Source organism: Lichenostomus cassidix, chromosome 2, assembly GCF_008360975.1.
Source record: "Lichenostomus cassidix isolate B80296 chromosome 2, HeHo_3.0, whole genome shotgun sequence".
Taxonomy (NCBI): Eukaryota; Metazoa; Chordata; class Aves; order Passeriformes; family Meliphagidae; genus Lichenostomus; species Lichenostomus cassidix.
This window is the reverse complement of record NC_139482.1, coordinates 20,217,366-20,230,110: the sequence shown is the minus strand read 5'-3', so window position 1 is coordinate 20,230,110 and position 12,745 is coordinate 20,217,366. Positions and strand designations below refer to the sequence as shown.

At 39.5% G+C, this 12,745-nt stretch overlaps 1 protein-coding gene across 2 annotated transcripts in view; it reads right to left on the bottom strand.

The window, feature by feature from the left end:
- Nucleotides 1-12,745, bottom strand: part of CUBN (cubilin) — a 141,365-nt gene that overhangs the window by 47,890 nt on the left and 80,730 nt on the right. For both annotated transcript variants that reach the window (XM_085050605.1, XM_085050606.1), the window contains exons 34-44: nucleotides 12,534-12,647; nucleotides 10,824-10,952; nucleotides 10,411-10,543; nucleotides 7,258-7,463; nucleotides 6,147-6,328; nucleotides 4,335-4,524; nucleotides 3,591-3,788; nucleotides 3,113-3,259; nucleotides 2,057-2,247; nucleotides 1,584-1,767; nucleotides 82-256 (exon numbers count right to left, since the gene is read on the bottom strand). In XM_085050605.1, coding sequence (XP_084906731.1) covers nucleotides 82-256; nucleotides 1,584-1,767; nucleotides 2,057-2,247; nucleotides 3,113-3,259; nucleotides 3,591-3,788; nucleotides 4,335-4,524; nucleotides 6,147-6,328; nucleotides 7,258-7,463; nucleotides 10,411-10,543; nucleotides 10,824-10,952; nucleotides 12,534-12,647 — 1,849 coding nt within the window. The remainder of the gene's footprint in view (nucleotides 1-81; nucleotides 257-1,583; nucleotides 1,768-2,056; nucleotides 2,248-3,112; nucleotides 3,260-3,590; nucleotides 3,789-4,334; nucleotides 4,525-6,146; nucleotides 6,329-7,257; nucleotides 7,464-10,410; nucleotides 10,544-10,823; nucleotides 10,953-12,533; nucleotides 12,648-12,745) is intronic.

Genomic DNA, 12,745 nt, shown 5'->3' with positions numbered 1-12,745 from the left:
GGAACTAGAGAAAGTAGTAGAGAAAGAAGAATCAGAATGGAGTCTCTGAAGAAACATAGGCAAAATAATGTGGATGTATACTTTGGTGAAGGTTCAATGTAAAACTGATCTTCAAATTGCAGCTCTATTGCATGTCCATTGGGAGCAGTTATGGTCCAGACACAGTCAGCATGCGGAGGGTAATTGCTCGGATAGTTGGGGGAAGATATATATCCACTGGGGTTGAAATCATTGATATAAATGTTCCCTCCACAGGCTGGGAAACAAAAGATTGCAAATAAAACACAACATGAAAAGGAAATGGGTGAAGCATCAAAAATAGGACTTATCTCTATATTCCAACATAGTTTCCTTTTGATGTCACACAGTTACATCAAAAAACAAAGACATTTTAATGCTTACTGTGGGAAAACACTTTAATGCAGTTGAATCCTATATTCCTGTGCTCCTGCTTACCTAGCCCTCCTCATTTCTTAATGTTCAGGGCCCTGAACTAATCTGCTATTATTTCTTCCTTGGATTGCTTCTAAAACAAGCAGAAAACATATTTCTGGCCTTGTTCCTATCCCAATTCCCAAGAGCTAGAAATTCCACAAGTCAGACTCATCAATATTTCCCAGCTTCTACTTTCCAAGAAGTGAAATGTCTGTTTGAGATAATAATGAATGTGTGAGGAATGCCACTCAGAGTAAACATGGGGATTTGTTCAGGTCCTTTATCTGACAAAAATACTTTTATTTTGACCAGAACCTTTCTGTCCAAAACCCCTCTATGTTCTAGCAATACTGGTTTAACACAGGGCTTTACTCAAGCTCCCTAAATTGAACTTGAGTTCAATTGAAGTGCTAGAAATGGTATTGTACATCTTCACCTATTCCTCTCATGAATCCTCTGAAGTAATGCTAAGAACAGCTCTGTTGGGCAGCAGGGAAAATGGGCAGAAATTAAGCACTTAAAAAATTTGAGCTGACTGACAGGTTGCCATAGTTTAGATCCACTGTTTAACAGGAGGTCTCCAGGAGTGCCAAGTGGTGTGTGTTATGAACACAGTGGGATAACTGCAAATGCCAAGTTTGTGATTTACTCCTGGGACCTGGGTCTCCCTTTTGCTCATTCTTTCAAAAAAGTGAGCTTTGGCAATTAATGTTATTTTCTCAGCTGGGAGTAAAACTTGCAAGAAATGTTGCCAACTTTCTAGACACTCTACCCTGAAAAATTCCCAACTTCATTTAGCACTTGCACTGGGTACTATATGTTCAAAATAATGTTCTAGTTTCCAACGTTATTTTCATTTCCTGTATGCATTTTTAACGTCCCTTCCTAACCATAGATGCTACTTCCCTACTAAATGGTCTCTCTTTGTTCTTTTTTCTTTAATATCTCCAGTTTCTGTGACCTGAACCTGACTCTCTTTGAAAATGAAAAATCTGAGTGTCAGATTAGAAGTCATGCATTACAGAACATTTTTGCAGACACCTGATTTTGCCAGGGCTGGGACTTACAACAAAAATATCCTTTAAGAGGACAAACTCCAAGTTATATATGTATGAGTTGCAGGATTTAGGTTTATTACGAAGACTTACCTAGACTCTTAGCCTCATATTTCAGTTTAAATCCTTGACCCTCATTCCTGCTGTCAGAAGTGAAGTGGACAAACAGCTGATTGTCTGTGGTGTACATGGTAGAGATAGGGCTGCTTCCACAAAACCGTCCATGACCTCTTCCAGACTCCAAAGGTGGGGCAGAATTATCTAACCCATTCTTCAGCTAAAACAGAAATTGCTAATGTTACTCAAGCAAATGGCCCTAAAACGTAAATTTTGAGCACAAACCATCTTAATGATTCTATCCACAGGGGAAAGGAATAACTTAGTGATTAGTTAATGCATATTAATAAAAAAGAGAGAGAGTCAGATAGAGAGAAATATCATCTTTGGTATTTCTCTTTGGTGTTTCCACCCCGTGACATCCTGAGCTGCTTTATTGACACCAAAATCTGAAAGATTCAGTAGCTTAAACAGCTTTGAGGATTTGGTGACCCAGTCAATAACCTCACCTCAACATAATCTCCAAGGTTGCAGGAAGTATCCTCACTCTTAACCTGGAAAGGCTGTTCAAAATGAACAGCAATGATAAATCCAGGGGTAACCACTACATGCCATGAACAATTCAGATTTGGAGAATAGTCTTGAGGGTAGTTGGGGGATGTTATCACACCCCTGCTTGTGTGCAAATAGCCTCCACAACCTGAAAAAAAAGTTAAAAGTTGAAGCAAAGAGAAAAATATTAGTGTCAAATATTCAGCTGTTCATTTAGAGAAAAACCCTGTCTTGTAAAAGATGTGATGAGTAAAAACAAACGTTGAAATGAGTGTATGAAGAGCAGAGGGGCATATAGCAATGCACATGATGAATGACCTCCCCGAACACAAGCTAATAGATTGCAAGATGACACTCACTGAAATTCCTGACAGTGAGACTCAGTTCTCAGACCTAGCAGATGAATAAGCACGCAGCTATGTCAAGGACCTGCCATGGCACGAGCTTATCATTACACTGAGAACATTGCTTCTAGCCATGGACCAAAACAGTGCTATCTACTCCAGCTGCCAGTCAGAAAAACTTCCCCTGATTGTCACTGTTGCCCTAACAACTTCCTTGGTGCCCCAGCCCATTCAGGAATCTGTTATCATTCCTGAGTGCATGTGGGAGGACTGTTGCTGGAAATTGCTGACATTCTTGCTGGAATTTATATTCCTTTCTGCTTTTGTCTCTTTCTGCTTTGAGTCATTTATTTCCCCCTCTTAGCTGAGGATTCTTTCACCCTTCAGCTGAGCTGTTATAAACTTGGGCATACACTTTTCTTCCTTCTGAAAAGTGACTGGTCTGGTTGAATCATGCTTTGATCCATTATATTGCTGGGAAAATTGCAAATTTTACCTTTGTAAAATTGTAGCATCAGACATTTGTTAACACATATTCATGAGATGTGCATCATTAGTGTGTGTGATTAATTAGATTGTAGATGGCTGTTAACAATGCCAGAGTCTTTGGCCCCATTGTTAGCAGCCAGGCAGACATTTATCTAGGGGAGAACAGAAAAAAAATCTTACTTTTGTGATAAGAGGCATTAAACCCAGCTCCAGTGACACTTGCATCTGACACAAACTGGATGAACATTGCATCTCCAGTTGATCTTATTGGCCCAGGAGGTTCTCTTCCACACAGAGTAGCCAGTACTGGGGAAAGACTATTGTCTCCTGAGATGAAAAGAACACCTAAGTGTTAAAACTAAATCAGTCCACATCAGTCCACTGCCTGTTTGTTGCTGGGGCTCACACTTCCAGGAAGGTGCTTTTCAAGACCTTCAACCCCTTACAGATTTAGAAATATTTTTATAGATCACCAAATTTTTTGCTAGACTTTGCTGATTTTATTTTAACTAGCAGAATGTCTCAGAATAGAGGAAGAGTACTGTTTTAGGGCATGTTACCCTTGCTGTCCAGATTGCTTAAGCTCAGTGGATTTGAGGTATTTGGACCTTGGATCTCTACTGCATCCTGTCAGGGTAGGACAAGATAGGCTTCTCACCATCTTTGATAATAAGTTTGTCGTAGTTGCACGAAATGTGAGATTCTATGTCTATTGCCAGGATATTGAATTCCACAGTGGATCCAGGAGCTCTGATAAGCCACATACAGTCTGCATGATTTCTGTAACTCATTGGCCAGCCCGGTGAGAAGAGGAATGAAGGTGTTTCTTCAGCTGTTACAGCCCCTCCACATGCGCCTGTCGTGGACAAGGAGACAAAAAAAGAAAGCATCCTCTTTTTAAACCAAACACTCCCCTCATGTAGTGTAAGAAGACAGTCCTATGATTAAGTACAATGAAGGTACAGTGATGAGCAATGATGTCACCTATTTTGCCGTGAGGAATATCCAGCAAAAGACTTAAGAGCATCTACCACAGTTTAACATAAGTTATTGTGCTGGTTTCACATCACAATGGCTAATGATTTAGAATGGTTTCTCAAGAGTACATAATTTTCCATTAAAGCAGATCAAATGTTTAGATTTAATGAAATACCTCTGTAAAGAAAAATGATCCTCTAGGAACATGCTAATTTTTAGAACACTGTAAATTAGTATATCTAAGAGTACCGCGAAATTGTTTTAAAAAGCTAATAAAATGCTTCATTAAAATGTCACTGAAAGTTTTCCCTTATTAATAGCTAGAGCTTTCTCTAGTGGGGAAGTTTGTTTGAAGTTCTTTACTTAAAGTCAAGTGTATCACTGGCTGTATCACTTGTAACTGTGCAAGCCACTGAAAACCCACCTCTAGCAATGGTCTGTGTAACAGCAGAAGCATCCACTGCATACCACTCCAAAAGAAAGCCTTGTCCAGTTACAGATGAATCTGACTGGAACTGGATTGTCATGGAACTGCCAGAGGACGCAAAAGAAGCAGGGTCTGCACCACAGTATGTTGCAATGAGACGAGAATGAACAGTGGGCCCATCATACACCTGCAGAAAGAATGATACTGTTCCTCACACAGCCAGATTTTCATCTGCCCCATACTCAGCAAATTCCCAAGGAGAAAATCACCCTCTTTAAATGAATGAGGGATGTTTCAGAAAATCCAAGTTAGAGAGAAACGTCCTTTATGAAAAGGGGAAAAAAAAAATCTCTATTTCCATTTCCATTATATGCTGTTAAATGTGGAGTTTTCACAGAAGAGGGATATAAATGGAAGCCATCAAATTCAGCTCATTCCCAATACCAGGACTGCTCTTTGGGGACATAGGCTGGCATTCCACGTTAAAAAGTCCACAGGTACAATTTTGTTCCTTCATGGGGGAAAAAAAACCCCCATGACATGCAAGGAAAAGGAATTGCTTTCTTTTATTCCTTTCTTCCCCCTGCTCCCCACCCCCACACTCATGAACATATATATTTTGAATTCTTTCAGATAAATATGCAGAAATATTATTTTTGTTGTATGTATTAATGAGCCAAAATCTTGGCTGATTACAAGATGCTTCTCCTTTGCCATCTTTCAAACCCATTTTGTTCTTGTCATCTACCACCCAGTAAAATGTCTGGTAGAGAAAGCTAGGAAATATTAAATAAACATTAACATTACTTTAACGATCTAATCCTTGAGTCAGGTTAAAGGTCAGGCTGATTTACATTCACTAAATGTCTAGCTGGCTTAAGAAACTCATTTTGCTTTCAGAGGGACAAAGAAAGGCAGGCTGAGTAAGGAGAAAAAAATACTGTTAATGTATGACATGAGATGAAAGAAAAAGTGATTTTTCCTTTTTGAAATAATATTACATTTGAACATCAGTAAATTAATAATGAACTGAAAATATTGAACTAGCATTAACTTTCTCAAATTAAAAGGGGATAATTGATGAATTAACTGCTTTAAAAAAAAAAGAAAGAAAGAAGAGATTTACCTTAAGTAGTTATGTTTAGCTAAGTTCAGAAAGAAAGTGTTGCCTCTATTGTTCCATTTTGTTGAGCACTGTGAGTGCTGTATTGAAGATTCCTCTGCTCATTGCAGGGAGTTTGGACTAAATGACCTGTAAAAGGTCCCTTCCAACTCCAAACTATTCCATTATTCTGTTTTTTAGGCTGGCTAGACTGTATTACAAGGGGGTACAGAAAAACAATCAAACTGGAAGAAAGAGGCACCTTTGTACTGCCAGCAGCAAAATTACTGATACAGAGAGAAAAGAAGGTGCAAGGAAAGGATTTTTCCTTGTAGGATTTTAAAATAACTTTATTTTTAGAAGCAATGAGATGTTATTATCATTGCTGTCCTTAGCTGAACCAGCACAGAGCAAATTTCAGTCTGCTATCTGACTTGAAATTCTTGAATACTAATATTCAGGATTGTACCACTGCAGACTTATTTTTAGTAAATTTCAAACTTACAGATTGGAAATGTTTGCTAGGGAACCAAAGACTATGTAACTCTTCCATTATTATAACTAATAATAATTGAAAAGACAACATAGCAAAAACAATAAGCCACACCAGATCCTCAGAAATGCTTCCCATTACTTTTGAAGGTTTCTCTATTCATCCATTTTACTAAAGTTGATTGAAATAAAATAACTTCTCAGAATGAAATCACCTTTAGATGGTCAAACTGGCATGTGTCATGATTTTCAATATCCATCTGCAGGATTTGGCCATGGATAACTTGTGAAGAATTAACGCTTATCCGCCACTGGTAATCGGCATTGTGAGGGTAACTTCTGGGCCACTGTGGTGAAGCTATTTGTCCTCTGTCTCCCACAATGTCATTTCCATACACTGGAAAACAAGAAAGAGACAACTAATGCCTCTAATTCACGTAGAGTAAAAGAAACACTGGGGCCCATCTGACTTAATTTACTTAAGACTAGACAGTGCTGTAAGGCACATGTCTGAGACATGTCTTAAATGCACATCTAATTGTACATTAAGATGTGCACCTAAGATGCACATCTAATTATTTTCTTGTTTTGAGGGATGCAGTGTTCCCTTTTCTGAAGGAAATTACCCATTTGAGCCATGTGGGTCTATGTGTAGGAAAAGGAGGGAAGACAGCACTCCTAAACTCCTCCCTGACTCTGACCACTTTATGTTCATTTCTACCCAAAAGCATGAAACATTTTTTTTCTTAAATGCCTTTACGTGTTCTGGTGAAAAATGGTTCTGAGTTCATTGAGGTCTGAACTACTGATAATTCCATTTGAAAATGAGTAGTTAAAATCTCAAAACAAGGAAAATTATCAGAAGTTTGGCCTGCATAATCATAATGACTGCGGATGTTTAGCTTCAGCAGTCTGTTCATACAGCAAGTCAGAATAATGTTGGCAATGGTCCCTTGGAATTTTGGATCTATAAATTAGCATAATTTCCTTTTTTCTAATTCCACTCCCTGGTTGATGGCATCTAGATCCAGACCAGAAGATGTACACTATCATACTCAAAAAGCAAAACAGAAATCTGGGAAAGAAATGCTTTTTTCTTAATATGTCAATTGCCTAACAAATATGATGTACTTACAAATTTATTTAATATACTTACATGCACACGTGTTCCACTGTGGCATGTTTTAGAGCATCCCTTCACATTCAGCAGATATTTTACACAATATTTTATAAGTGAATTTACAGCCTTTTTGATATCAGCAAGTATTTTCTAATAGACTTTACTATGAAATATCAATAGTTTTCAATCAAATTACTTCTACTTACAGTGAGAGAAGGTGGCTCTGAAGCCAACACCCGTGGCTGAACTATCCGAGACAAATTTGACCCACAGGATGTGTCCAACAGTTGATGTGTAATTTGAAGGCAAGGAGCTCCCACAGAATCGTCCTGCCAGCGTGCCTGTATCGTTCCCTTCACGAATCTCCAGGTAATCTTTGGTGCAGCCTCTACTATTTTCCAGCCGAAATGCTCTGTTTCAATAGCAACAGAAGAGCATTAGCATGTTTGCAACTGGCACATGCTTCGGAGTGTGCCACTGCCAGGCCACTAATCCCACTGGAGCTGGTATCCTACTGCAAGAGTTCAGAAAAGGGCAGTGACAAAACCCTCATCACCTGCCAAGGCCACCAATCCAGGGCTCTCCCTTTCCAGCCCCTTATTTTATAACAGAGCTTCAGTGAGCAGTTACACATTTTATGGAGTTCTAAAACTCTTGTAAAATTTCTTGGTTCTCAAAAAACAGCCAAGAACAACCTGATATACAATCCAGATTGTTAATGTAAATCCAGTGAGTGTTTCATACAGAGAATATTTTAGCCCCTTCACATGTATATTATTTCAGAACACTCTGTGGTGAGAAAACAACTTGATTACATTGTTTTGCTGATTAAGTTGTAGTTAACACCTCAGAGCTCAGAAATCCCTTAGCAGTTTCTCCAGAATTGTAAAATATTACTGTTTCTCTGGCCTCTCTGAGTTTCACATATCTGGGTGTGCAAAATAATAACAAGGATTGTTATTAACTCTTCTAAACTACTTTTTACCATAGGAAAAGAATGGGATACAGTAACCAAATTAAAAATTCCTAATTATTGTACCAAGCTGAATGCTAAATATATTCTAAAAGTCAGTATCTGCTATTCTACGTGAAATGCTTTTATTCAATCCAACATGCTTTCCAGAATATAAAGCATGAATAAAAAGCAAAGATTCCAGAGAGTGTCTCTTATAACCAATACCTTAAATATTTATGCTTTCTGATTTTCTGGTAACAGAATCTCCCTTTCAGACTTGAGTATAGCCATATGTGTTCAGCATACCATGCTGAGAAATGGTTCCAGCCACTCATCTGGATATACTTCAGAACAATTTAAAGCTAACCCTTACATTGCAAGACAGACATTTCAGTTCAGACTGAGCTGAATAAAATGAATGCCTCATGCCAAAAAAACTTTATAAACCCCTAATATTAAATGAAATAAAACAAACAGTGCTTTCTAACACAATTACTCCATGCTTTCCAGTATTTTCAGCTTGCCTTTCAGCTATGTGTAACTGAAGAAAAAGAATTTACATCTATTCAGTGTCACTTTATGTAAGTGAGAGTATGTTCGGCTGAAGGTTTCTGCTTCACGCTAGATTTTTGGGTTGTTTCTGAAAAATTATTTGTTACTTTGTAGCATTTTGGAAAATGTTTTCAGGTTTTGCAAAACATTTCGGAAAATGTTTTCAGGCTGTAGTACTTTTTCTGTGCTTCAGTGAGTAGAGGAGGAATAGAATGTCCTTTTTATTGCATTAGCGAATCAGCACATGCCTAACAAGCTGTGCCTTATGCAGTCAGTGTGTTACTGGAAAAATTTCCCTTTTGTTCAGATTAACTGCAAATGCAGGTTTCAGAGTTAGTTTTCTTTTCCTGCTCATTCTTGGTGAGCTTAGCTAAAGGTCAGTGCTCCATTTCTTGGCAGCAGCCACTGTTTGATGCCTGGAAACGGAGACACTCAGAAATCTACCTCATGGGTAAAGAAGGACCTAACAGCCCTGGTAAAGGACTCCACATTATTCTCCACATGACTTTCCTGTCAGAAGTGTTCAAAGGAAAGTTAGTTTGCTGAAGGGAAAACAAAATTCCAACACATATTCTGATTCCTGTTGTACCTCCTCTGCTTTAACTGTTGGAGAAATTTTGAAGAGCTTAATATCAATTTTAGAAACTCAGAACATAATATTTTGAGTCAAAAGGAACCTTAAAGATTGAGTAGTTCCAAACCCCCTGCCATGGACAGGGACACCTTCCAGTAGACCAGATTGCCCAGAGCCCCATCCAATTTGGCCTTGAAAATTGCCAGGTTTGGGGCATTCACAACTTCTCTGGGCAACCTGTTCCAGAGCCTCACTACCCTCATAGGGAAGAATTTCTTTCTAACACCTAATCTAAACCTGTTCCTTTTCAGTTTGAAGCTACTGCCCCTTGTCCTGTCACTACAGTTGCTGATGAAGAGTCCCTCTCCAGCTTCCCTGTAGGCCCCCTTCAGACACTGGAAGGTTGCTAAGAGGTCTCCACACAGCCTTCTCTTCTCTAGCCCGAGCAGCCCAAACTTTCTCAGTGTCTCTTCACAAGGGAGGTGCTCCAGTCCCCTTTTCAACTTTGTGGCTTCTATGTCTTTCTTACACTGCGGGCAACACAACCCGACGTGGGGTTCCAACTGGGGTCTTACAAGAACAGAGTAGAGGGGCAGAATCCTCCCTCAATGTGCTGGCCACACTCCTTTGGATGCAGTCCAGGATTCCTTTGGCTTTCTGGGCTGTGAGTGCACATTGCTGGCTCATGGTGAGTTTTTCATCAACCATCACCCCCAAGTCTTTCTCTTTTGGGCTGCCCTCAATCACTTCGCTGCCCAGCCTGTGGGTGTATCTGGGATTGCCCCAACCCAGTACAGCATCTGCCACTTGGCTTTGTTTAATTTCACGAGGTTTCTCAGCCTACCACTCCAGTGAGCTAAGGTCCCTCTGGAGATACAACCCTAAAATCTAGGCCCTTTATATTAATCAGGGAATCATAAACACTAAAATGAATCTTTACATTGTAGGAATTTCCTTTGTAAAGAAAAGGCAAAATGATACTAAATTTCCTCCGCTTGTTTTTAAATGAGTGAGAACTGGCTTCTTCAGTACCTCATGCTGCTTAAATAATAAACCACCTATTTATACAATGCTGTATATGCCTTAATATAAGCAATGACTAAGACAGGGAAACACTGATTGCAAGCTGCCACTAACCCCTGCTGTGTTCTCTTTCCAAGTTACTCTAAAAATACGTTTCAGCTTTATCATTCAGTAATTACATTTCCTAATAAACACAGAGCATCCTTCCTTCAGGTCTGTTAAAGGCTGACTAATAACCCCTGGCAATGCACTTACATGAAGGACAGCTGGAGCCGGTTGCCAGGGGAGCTGAGGATTGTCCAGACACACTCGCTGTTGAGCGGATATGGCTCAGGATAGCCAGGGCTGTTGAAAGCTCCTCTGTCCATGTGGAAAGTACCCCCGCAGGCTGCAACAAGAAAGAGACAGCAGAGGTTTGGTAAGGATGGCATAAAAAAACCAACAAAAAGGCTTGACAGAGCCAGAGCATTTATTAATCAAGAAAGTATTTCTCCTTGTTTCTTTGTTCTTAAGCTTGTTGATATACTTGCTGAGACCTTGGCCAAAAAGAGGAAGGCCAACAGTGGGGGTTAAAAAAATCGAATTGCAGAGAGAACAAGAGGTAAAGGATCTGTTCTTTCCTTAAACGTCAGAGGCATAAGGAGCTAGCACCTGTTGTATGGACTTACATGATGATGATGCAGCATAGGTGGCATGGAAGCCCCTGGCAGTAATGTTGTTGTTGGAGATGAAGTTCACCACCAAGGCATTACCAAAAGAAGTGACAGGATGTGGTATGGTAGTGCCACAGTAACGGCCTGAAAGAGAGCAAGCCAGAGGGGAAAAAAGGAGTGTTCAGCATGTAATTACTACTGCTAATTTAATATTTGGAGTTAATGCCTGACAACAAGCAGAAGTAACATTTGTTGCTTACAATTTCAGTTGTCAATTCAATCTACATAAAAATGAAATACTCCATTTCATTTGCACAAAACTCAACTCTGGTGGCAATTTTTTTTAACAGAAAAATGACCTACTGCACTGCAGACACAGTCATTACCAGATAGTCTGTCATTGAGTTCCCCCAATGATAATGAAAAAAATGAGAAATTACAGCCTAATTGGAAATAAAACCCAACCAAACCTATTAAGTATGTCTGACAGCAGTTTCCATTTCACTCAATTGGTTTCTGATAAAAAAAACAATGAAAAATAACAGACCAGTTCCCTTGTAATTGATTGTAACATGGGAACTAGGAATATGAATCATGATCTAGCAAAAAGGCATCTGACAGTAAAATGAAAGATAGCAGCCAGTATCACAGAATCATGGAATACTTTGGGTTAGAAGGAGCCCTTAAAGGTCATTTACTACAATCCCCCTGAAAAGAGCAGGGACATCTTCAACTAAATCAGGCTGCCCAGAACCTCATCCAGCCTGACCTTGAATGTTTCCAGGGCATCTACCAACTCCCAGGGCAACTTGTTGCAGTGCTTCACCACCCTCATTGTAAAAAATTTCTTCTTTATATCTAGTTTAAATCTACCTTCTTTCAGCTTAAAACCATGACACCTTGTTCAATAACAATAGGCCCTCCTAAAATGTTTTTTCCCATCTTTCTGAAATGTCCTCTTTAAGGACTGAAAAGTCCTTTTGCCAAATGAAAGCCAAGGACAGGAGACCAAAATATGAATTCTCTTCTTAGTTACACCATTTCAATTGACTGCAGCCCCACTCCCAACAAAGGAGCATATGCAAAAGTAGAGTAAGGAGGAACATAATAAGACACAGATATTCTGAATTTTCCAGATGGAATTTGAAGCAACCCTGGGGATGAGAGGAGAGCTGGGACCACCCTGTGGCCGGTACTCTGAATTTTCCTGCTTCAGGCTGCTCCTAGCACTTGAAGTGGGTGGTTCTGACCAAAGATACTAGAAGAAAGCTGTAGAAAACTCAGGAAAGGGGAGAAAAACCAGGCTTTCCTGAGCTTGAGGAAAAACATTTTCTACTCCCAGAAAACTGCAGCTTTTCTACCTGTGTTTAGCATGGACTGCACTTATTTACTGTGCTTGTGAGTTATGTTTTGTTTTTGTATAGCTAACTGGGAATTCAGTTTAAACTGAATTGCTTGGTTCCCAATATTGTTCAGCTGAGGAGGAAGGAAAAGGCATCTGGAGTGAACACCAAACTGCAGGTCAGTAGGAGCACAGCCTGGGAGGACTCTGCCATTCACACTGAAGACTTATCCTCCATTCTCTTTTTTCTCTGGCCAGAGTGGCCAAGGAGATTCTGTTACCAAAGAAAATCTATGAAGCAGGAGGCCATGCACAGAAAACCTTCTCCTGCTAAACCTGGGTGTAGTTCTAGATATGAAATACAAAAGAGAAAGGTACAATACCTTGAAGAGGAGCCTCATAGTTATTTCCATCCAAAATCTCCACAAAATCCGTTGTACAGTTTTGTCTATTGTTTTCAATATCAAAGTCAGTGAACGAAAGTGTGACGTGGTTGACTGGAAACAGGAAAGAATAAAAACTTAGAAAGAAATTTCACAGAGAAATAATTACATGTAGACAAATGTTCTCATTTTCCCCTGAAGTCAATCAGTCT